Below are 8,780 nucleotides of genomic sequence, written 5' to 3'. Positions count from 1 at the left end.
TATAGAGATATAAAAAAAATATATATATATATATATATATATATATATATATATATATATATCAGTTGATATTTGATCAATTATTATCATACACCTCTGTGATACCTCTGACATCACTGTCTATGGTGTAGTTGAGTTTTCCTGCTTCTGGACATTTGATCTCATGCTCAGTTTCTGCTTGAATGATAACATATTCTGCTGCAGCTGTTCTTACTTCCAAAGCCTGAAAAAATACGTTTCTCTTTATGAATGCAAAATAAATCCATTATATATTCATGGTCATTTCTAGCCTGACTTGACTAAAAACTGTGGCATCAGAAATAAACTACGAAAATGATAAGAGGATCAAATAAGTGTAGACTTAGACCCTGTACTATTGGTTTGGATTCCCAGAGAATACACATTCTGATCAATTTGAATGCACCGTACCTCACTTTGGTTTTCACTATATTACAGTTACCTTAAAATGAATGTGATTTTCCTTATGTGCTGAGATGAGTTTGTCTTTCACAAGCTGGTTGGATTCACTTTCTGTAACGGTAGTCAAATCCCTCCTACTGTGGAGTAAATTTCCCTTTATTTATTGGGACATGAACATTTCGCTTTTGTGGTTTATATTTCCATAAATAAATATGATGTGGATGTAGAGCAACAGAGACATTTGTAAGCTTGCAAAAGAAACAACAAGCCCTTATGGGATTCTTTTGAGATTCATTGTCATAGATGTACGTTTCCTGCTTTTAGTGCAAACAAAAAGTCAATTCAAAACGATAAAACCATAAGGTCTAGAACTGCATATGATATATAATGGCATGCGTTGTATAACTCATCTTTGGTAAGTAATTTCATCTAAACAAATACCAAATGCTCTCTGTCTTGGAAAACTGAGAATTATACTCTTGTTTAAACAGGCTTTAAGCTGCCATGACACAATTCAGCTCTCACTGTAGCAACAGACCATTTCAGTTTTGGATTACTTGAATGCAGGTTTTATTTGTGCATTAAAATAGGTTCGCTTTCAAAGCTTTCGGGATGGTACACAGTTGAGTCCATTCATGTAAACAGTAGATGGGCAGCCTGGTGACAAGGGGTCCAAACAATTCCAGCACATCCTCTCGTCTGTCATTACTTATACGTCTTCATGTGCCACAGTCCATCATTCAGATAGTGAACGTTCTCGATTCCAATTCCCTTGTTTACTTTCTCTCTGTTCAGTGATGTGAGACAAGAAAATATTTTCAAATGAAATGCATGCACTGTACTTTTTTTTTTATATCTATATTTTAGTTTTCAATAACCAATAAACTGTAGTCACAGATTGATGCAGACTTATTTATATTGATTTCATTCATTATTTCCTCTGTGTTAACTAAAATAATTTTTATACATGATGTATTTACACCACAATCGAGACTATAGACTCTAGAGCAGGGGTGCCCAAGCTCGGTCCTGGAGGACCGGTGTCCTGCAGAGTTTAGCTCCAACTTGCCTGAACACACCTGCCTTTAATTTAGTATGCTTAGTAAGAGCTTGATTAGCTGGTTCAGGTGTGTTTAATTGGGGTTGGAGCTAAACTCTTCAGGACACCGGCCCTCCAGGACCGAGATTGGGCACCCCTGTTCTAGAGCAACTAAAAATTCCACTGTGTGTGTTTTTCGCATTTATAAACCAAATGGGATTCAGAGTGCAGGAGATGCATAAAAACACTTACATGTCATCTGCAGACATCTTCATGACTCCCACACAAAGCGCGTGCTGCTTCCCTTCTGCCATTATGGCCTAAAAAACAGATACTTAAGGACAACAACTTGTGATAATCAACACACACCAGTCAATTGCTTTGGCAACTACCTGAAATAAATTAAGTTGGAACACTAAAATTGCTAAAACTAAAACTGAGTGAGTGAGTGAAGTGAAGTGACATGTGACCCATACTCGGAATTTGTGCTCTGCATTTAACCCATCCAAGTGCACACACACAGTAGTGAACACACACACTGTGAACACACACCCCGAGCAGTAGGCAGCCATATTGCTGCAGCGTCCGGGGAGCAGTTGGGGGTTCAGTGCCCTGCTCAAGGGTCTTACCTCAGTCGTGGTATTGAGGGTGGAAGAGAGTGCTGGTTTTTCACTCCCCCACCTACAATTCCTGCCAGACCTGAGACTCGAACCCACAACCTTTGGATTACAAGGCCGACTCTCTAACCATTAGGCCACGACTGCCCTAGGCAGGTCCCCCCCAACTGAGATAAAAATCGAAATAAATTAAAGTTAAATATAAATGTAAAATATGAATAAACTCTATAATCATATACAAATAATATTAATAAATAACACTGATAATAATTACATTTTTTAATCTCAGATGAATGGTGTTTTTTATGTCCTTTTTGGAATTGACAAAATAAGTAAACTATTTCTTATTTTTTTAGTGAACTATTCCTTTACAATGAATCAATAGGATTAATTCATCAAGTGGAGAAAAATATTTTAGAAAATAGAATATAATACAACAGTTGGAAAGATACGACTACTGTGTCTGTTGCAGCAGGGAAGAGTTTGGCTCCTGGTGATGTGAGGCCTGGGCACATGATATTGGCTCCACTCAGAACAAATTTGATGGCTCCTTTATCTACTTGTTGGTGTGGCAGAATGAAGGGATCTGAAGAACAGACACGCAAGTACCAGCCATTAGTCTGACCAAAGGAATAGTAAGTCTAACTTAGTAATATAAGTACCCTTCTGGCACCTGGCAATCTTTTCTGCAGAGAAACATCTTACTGCTACTGATGAAAATGAAAGCGGTCTTACATTTGTGTAGAAGTCTGAGGGTGGGATAAAAGGGTCCCTCTCTCTGTCTGAAGAAGAGTAGCTCTCCATTTACCGTAAGAATTTCAATATGCTCATGACTGGAAACATAAAATATCACACCTCTGATGTAAAATTAGTTACTCTTTTAGTACTGCATATGAGTAAGCACTGATTTTATATATAGTGCAACTCTTACCATCTCACAATTTTGACAGGGTCCTTTTTGGGCATTATCTGGTTGAGCCAATCATCGATGTTGGGAAACTGATCTAACAGCTGATTCTTTATACCCTTAATAACAGATGTCTTCAGTTGAATACAGTTTGAAACATTTTCCTTTTCATCAAATCTATGAAGACAGGAAAAAAAGGAATTAGCTAATTTAATGTCTAATACCGGCATACAGGTGTCTGTAATATTATATTTTTTATGGCAAAGTATGACAAAATAAAGAAGTTGGTCTAATATTAAGGTCTCACATGACATAATTAACATCAGTTGTTTTATAATTAAAAACTGAACAAGTTTCTGTCTTTGAATGTTTCATGTAAACACCCATTGCAATCACAGTCTTTTTTGCAGTTTGCTTATCATCTGTTCACGTTAGAAATATTAGAAGTATCTTAAATGCATCTAAAAAGTACGTATAAAAACACTAAAAACATAGGAATACAGATGGATCATTTCTAATGAACCATGAAAGTCAGCTGTGACAGAGCAAGTTAGCAGAGTAACGTTAGCTAAACAGGTTGCTGTCTCGGTTACAGAATTGAGGGCACATATTAAGTTGCAATAGCATATAAAACTGATAAGCGTATACATGCAACATTTCTTCAATTTCTACTGAGATGGCGAAGCTACTGGGTTAATGAAAAAATACATTACTGCAACAATGCTAAGTTGTGTTAGCTACTATTTATAAGGTTGACAACGGCCCAAGCTTACTTTTTAAACATCCTTGCAGGTCGTTATCGGTCACTCTTGTCCTCTGATCTGTGTGATCTTACAGCTCGTAACTGTTTTTTGAACCAAAAAAAAAACTAAACATTCAGTAGATTTAATGAACTAACTCCACGCTGCACGTCAAACGCAGGTGATTCCTGTTTACGACAGTGGTAAACATTTTACGGCAAGGGGTGGAAGTACAGTATGACAAAATGATGCTGTTTTGCAATACATATGTTAAACTTTAGTCGTTAATGATACAGTCAGCGTGAGTAAAAAAAATTTAACTAATCGCAGCATATTAAGACAATTCTTTTGCATTACAATTTTTCCCATAAATGTTTAAATATGCACCAATTTCGCAAACATTACCAGATCAGAAATCTGCAAATAGATAAAGTAAAAACGTCAGAATATAGATTGGAATACGTTTTATGGAAGAGCTAGTAAAGTGGAGATTTCTAGTTTAGTGCATGAGGAAAAAAAATATTTTGAGAAAACTGCCTTTAAAGATATGTATTTTTTTTTATTTTTAAATTTCCATCCCACTAGTCTGAAAGAATATGTTATGGAAGCAAACTAGTCAAAAAAACTCAAAATTCAATCAGTGCATAAACAAAGAATTTGCCTAAAGAGTATTGGCTTAAATTATAATCTGAGCCAACTTTGATATCTACCATAACCTGAAATAAATGAACTTTTCCACGACATTCTAATTTATTGAGATGCACCTGTATATATATATATATAAAACACAACATCAAGTTTTATATGGTTATTAATTAGAATACTTATTATGCTCAATGTATTTTTCATGAAAATAATGAAAGACTCCCAATTTATGATGTTTGAGGCTTCTTTGGTCCATTCACCCACCCATCATCTAGAATTAATTATCCATTTGTCATCAAGTATTTTTCAATGAAGATCACACAAATCGATTTGAGGGACAAGATAATGGAAACACAAAGCTGTTTATTCTGAGGCAATAAAAACAAGCATACTTTTTCCAGACACTGGACGACTGTCCACTTCAGTATGATTTCTCAAAACACCATTGCCGAAAATTCCACAGACCGATCCATGGATGCCACACAGAGGAGCTTCTCAGTATATAGGCCTAATTCAGAACTTAAGGGATGTATAAACTTGGAAACACTAGAATGATAAAATGGTGCTGCTGTGCTTGTTCAGAGTTTTCGGAGAAAGAATGCCGTTGCAATGTAGTCGAAAGTGTCAAACATCAAAGTTGTGTGTAAAATGTATATACAAAATAAACAAGAGGAAATGTGAGATGTAAGCAGGGAGGAAAAAGAAGGAAGATGTACAAGTTAGTGTTTAGCAGTGTTACCATTCCTACAAACAAGTGCTTGGTTTTATCTAATCTTGGCACATACTGTGAAATTTCCAATCAGCCTCAATTGTTGTATTTATCAATAAATCCTTCACAGAACATAAACTGCTTGTGACCAATCAACTGAATCTTCTTTTCTTTGTACAAACATTGGCAAAGTGAAAACCTGTTTTCAATGTTCACACACCAGTACCCAATACGACACTGACTGAACAAATTAGTCAAATTCAGTCAATCTGGTGTTGGTTTTCTTTGCACAGGTAATACGTCAATACGTTGTGTGATATTTGCATGAGTAAACAATGAAAAAAAACCATGCCAGAGACAACAAACAATAGCCATGGAACTAAGTCTGAAAATAAATACCTTTTCTTTTTAAGCTTGGGATAGTCCAATTCTCAGAAGCATTTTAACAAAATAATTTTGTATTTTCTTTTCTTCTAATTGGACATGCCATTCTGAGAGAAATAAAACTTACCCTACCCTGTGTCAAAGCCATGAAGAGAAAACTGATTCAGTTGTTGGTCACTGGGGTGAAGATGTTAAAGTGAACAAAACCTGGAACAAGGGGTTCCATGTGCTAAGGGAAGTAAACAACGTCACTGAGAACAGCTTCCTCCTGTCATTTCTACCATCCCTCATTTATACCTCTTATTCTCTCTCTCGCTAAGCCACATAGTTGTATTGATTGGGATTCTCCTTATCCCTTTCCATGTAGTCCCTGTCAATAAGTGACTCTATCCTCTTCTTCAGATCAGCAGGCTGCAAAAAGATGAAACAAAATTTAGTCACAGTGGCATATGTTCTCTGCTGTGAGCACAGTGAGTCTTGGGCTAATTTCCAATTTTAGTGACATTGAGAACATTATTCATATTGCTCATATTCTCAAATCTTAAGACTGGGGGGGGGGGATAATACATTAACTGTGAAGAATTTAAGTGAAATCTAAATGATTATGAGAAATCCCTTTGATCAGAATTATTTTTGCTAAACATAATTCACATTAAACTGTCATATTTGTTATTTAGGCATCCCGTTTCACAACCAGCTGAATTTTCAACATCATTACTCCAGTCTTCCATGTCACATGATCTTTCAGAAATCATTCTAATATGCTGATTTTGGTGCTCAATAAACATGATCAATATTGAAAACAGGTGTGCTGCTTTTCTTGCTGAATAAATAAATACATTTATTAATTTCCATAAAAAATAGCAAGCAAGAAAAACACTTTTGCAAACGTGGACAGATAATGTGATTGTACAACATGCAATTAAAAATTATCTTATTGTAATGCACAAAGCCGTCACACTGTACAATTAGTTACACTGAGTACACGACTGTTGAAGTATTCTAGTTTTGTTTGGCTGTTCACTTGCAGTTTATTTTGTGTGCACAGTCTAGCTGCACAACATCCACTTATAGCCAATCCACAGTGAAACTGCTCCATTAACTGTGAAACCAAAACGTTTTGGCAACCATGACCTCACCTTGACTGGGAATTTAAGCTGGTTGTACACCTCAGACACCAGAAGATTATGGCTGAGAGTTTTCCTCATCTTCATGATTCGAACAATTGCAGCATCGATTTGGTACTGACGGTCCTGGAATACTCTCTCTGTAGTGCTGGCTTGCTCCTCCACCTATGAGGTACAGCAAAGAGCATGAGACCGAGCGGCTAAGAGCTTTCACACAACAGCAATCAAATGATAGGTGTGTCAGACAGTACCGTTTCTTTCATCTGGATCTGGTTGATTTTAATCCTGAAGAGTTTGTGTTTGAAATCATCATTACAAGAGAACTTGTCTCCATCCTCCACGTCTTTACTCTTTGGGGTTTTGGTAAGGACACGTGCCTTCCCACAGGCCAGTGACTGCAGAGTCCGCCTCAGCTCACCGTCCTCTGCAAGTGTATGTGTATTTTTATTTACCGGAGGTTCTTTTGTCAAATTAGTTAAACATTTTGGAAGTTTGTAAAAGTCTGTGAGGTTTAAAGCAGGGTTTCTGCAGGGTTGATGAAGGTAAATTTAAGGAGTTTTTAAAGAACTTCAAGTTCTTTCAAATAAAGAAAAATTAAGAAATAAATCGAAGCGAACAATAGGTCAATATGTTCTTTAAATATAAATGTATAAGGAGCACACATTGAGTTGTATTAGCAACTCTTCAAAGTTTGAAAATACAACTTTCAACTAACCTCATTACTTTTATTAGTTTTACAAAAACGGGGAAAAAAGGCTTGAATAGCTCAGATCCCAACCTCTAGAATATGGAAATCACTTTTACTGTACTTCTAATCACACTGCAAAAAAGTGATGTTTTTCCTTAGCATTTTTGTCTTGTTTTTGCGTGCAAATGTCTAAAGATTCTCATATCAAGACACATTTACTTGAGAAGCAAAATGGCATGGGGTAAGTCGTCTTGTTTTCTGTGGGATTCATCTAAATTGAGTGAGTTCACGATTAAAGCAAGAACAGATATCTGCCAATGGACTCAGAAAAATTAACTTAATTCAAGGGAAAACAAGTTTTTGTACCCCATTGTTCTAGTTCTAGGCATATTTTTTTTTTTCCATCTTAGAATTTTTAATGCCTTAATTTGCGATGGACTTTTTAGGAACCTTTTAAGACCCGCAGAAACCCTGGTTTAACATTGAATACAATAGTATCTCTTAAAAGCAGGAATAAATTGCAATGCGTTTGCTTGTCACAAGTATCCATACCAATGCCTGTAGCCAATTTAATATCCTCCAGAGAGAACTCCTCCCCTTCATTAAACATCAGCAGAACTAACGTCTGAAACAGGGAAACCTGCAGCTCTTTTTTGCCCTGTGGAAAAAAAGGAGAAAAAAATATATAGCCATTTCCTTATAGCCATTTATTTTTCTGAGAAACCTTTAGAAAAGAATGTTCTGATTTAATTAGCCTATACATATATTATGATCAGCTACTAAGTCTGGTATTCAAGCCAAATTGCTTTTTTCAAAAGAAAATGTGCATTACCTCTTTGAATTCTGCCTTTAAAACACAATGTCCTAACGTCGATTGCCACTGTAGTTTCCGTCCACTGTGTTTGCCCAGGTAAAACGTTTTGAAAATCTCTTGCAATCTTACCATCTAGAGAGTGAAGGTTATTAAAAAAAAGGTTATTACTGTCATGTTAAAGGACCAGGGAACATCTAATCCAAGATCCCATCTCTCAATATTCATCAGAACAGACCTCTGGAGGCAGATGTACTTCCATGGGGACGTATGTTGGCCAATAACCCATAGTGAGGATGTTCACCGTCAACTCAATGTTCCCAGGAATATTTTGGCATTGAATGTGCTGAGGTGCAGATTCAAAGAGAGAAATTTGAAAGATGTAATTAGACAAAATAAGAGAATGTAAATAATGACAATAAAAATAAAAGCCATCATTACCTGTTTGAACTGCACCATAATATCTTTTGAGAGTTCCATGTCTTTGAACATTCCTTCCAGCTTACTGGTAAATGCAGCTCCACATTCTACAAGAAAAACACAATTCACCATTTTTTTTACTTCACGGTCTGTTGAAACAACTGGGTTAATGAGGATGGGATGTTTTAAGAATCAAACATGAAAGGAGAAATGTAATTTACCATGCTTTAGTTTTGACAGCATTGATTTCTCTGCATCTACAGAGGCACTCTT

At 36.1% G+C, this 8,780-nt stretch overlaps 2 protein-coding genes across 3 annotated transcripts in view; both read right to left on the bottom strand.

Annotated features, from left to right (window-relative positions):
* Positions 1–975: 975 nt before the first annotated feature.
* LOC107664321 (malignant T-cell-amplified sequence 1-like) lies at positions 976–3,931 on the bottom strand. Its single transcript, XM_016454847.1, has 6 exons — positions 3,757–3,931; positions 3,008–3,160; positions 2,812–2,909; positions 2,529–2,662; positions 1,712–1,779; positions 976–1,207 (listed from the first exon to the last, which is right to left on the bottom strand). Exons 1-6 carry the CDS (start codon positions 3,765–3,767, stop codon positions 1,126–1,128), a joined length of 546 nt encoding a protein of 181 aa, XP_016310333.1. The 5' UTR covers positions 3,768–3,931; the 3' UTR covers positions 976–1,125.
* A 774-nt stretch (positions 3,932–4,705) lies between these two features.
* The window catches only part of LOC107664345 (cullin-4B-like), a 10,609-nt gene continuing 6,534 nt past the window's right edge, over positions 4,706–8,780 (bottom strand). The window contains exons 14-21 of one of the 2 annotated variants that reach the window (XM_016454883.1): positions 8,729–8,776; positions 8,529–8,614; positions 8,326–8,433; positions 8,109–8,222; positions 7,829–7,934; positions 6,840–7,012; positions 6,601–6,753; positions 4,706–5,872 (exon numbers count right to left, since the gene is read on the bottom strand). In XM_016454883.1, the coding sequence (XP_016310369.1) occupies positions 5,777–5,872; positions 6,601–6,753; positions 6,840–7,012; positions 7,829–7,934; positions 8,109–8,222; positions 8,326–8,433; positions 8,529–8,614; positions 8,729–8,776 (884 nt within the window). In that variant the 3' untranslated portion in view covers positions 4,706–5,776. Of the gene's footprint in view, positions 5,873–6,600; positions 6,754–6,839; positions 7,013–7,828; positions 7,935–8,108; positions 8,223–8,325; positions 8,434–8,528; positions 8,615–8,728 lie in introns of both variants that reach the window. The other variant, XM_016454882.1, reaches the window with a different exon arrangement.

This window comes from Sinocyclocheilus anshuiensis, unplaced genomic scaffold (genome assembly GCF_001515605.1).
Source record: "Sinocyclocheilus anshuiensis isolate Anshui unplaced genomic scaffold, SAMN03320099.WGS_v1.1 scaffold111, whole genome shotgun sequence".
NCBI classification, from domain to species: Eukaryota; Metazoa; Chordata; class Actinopteri; order Cypriniformes; family Cyprinidae; genus Sinocyclocheilus; species Sinocyclocheilus anshuiensis.
Note: the sequence above shows the minus strand (reverse complement) of the source record. Positions and strands in the feature narration are given on the sequence as shown.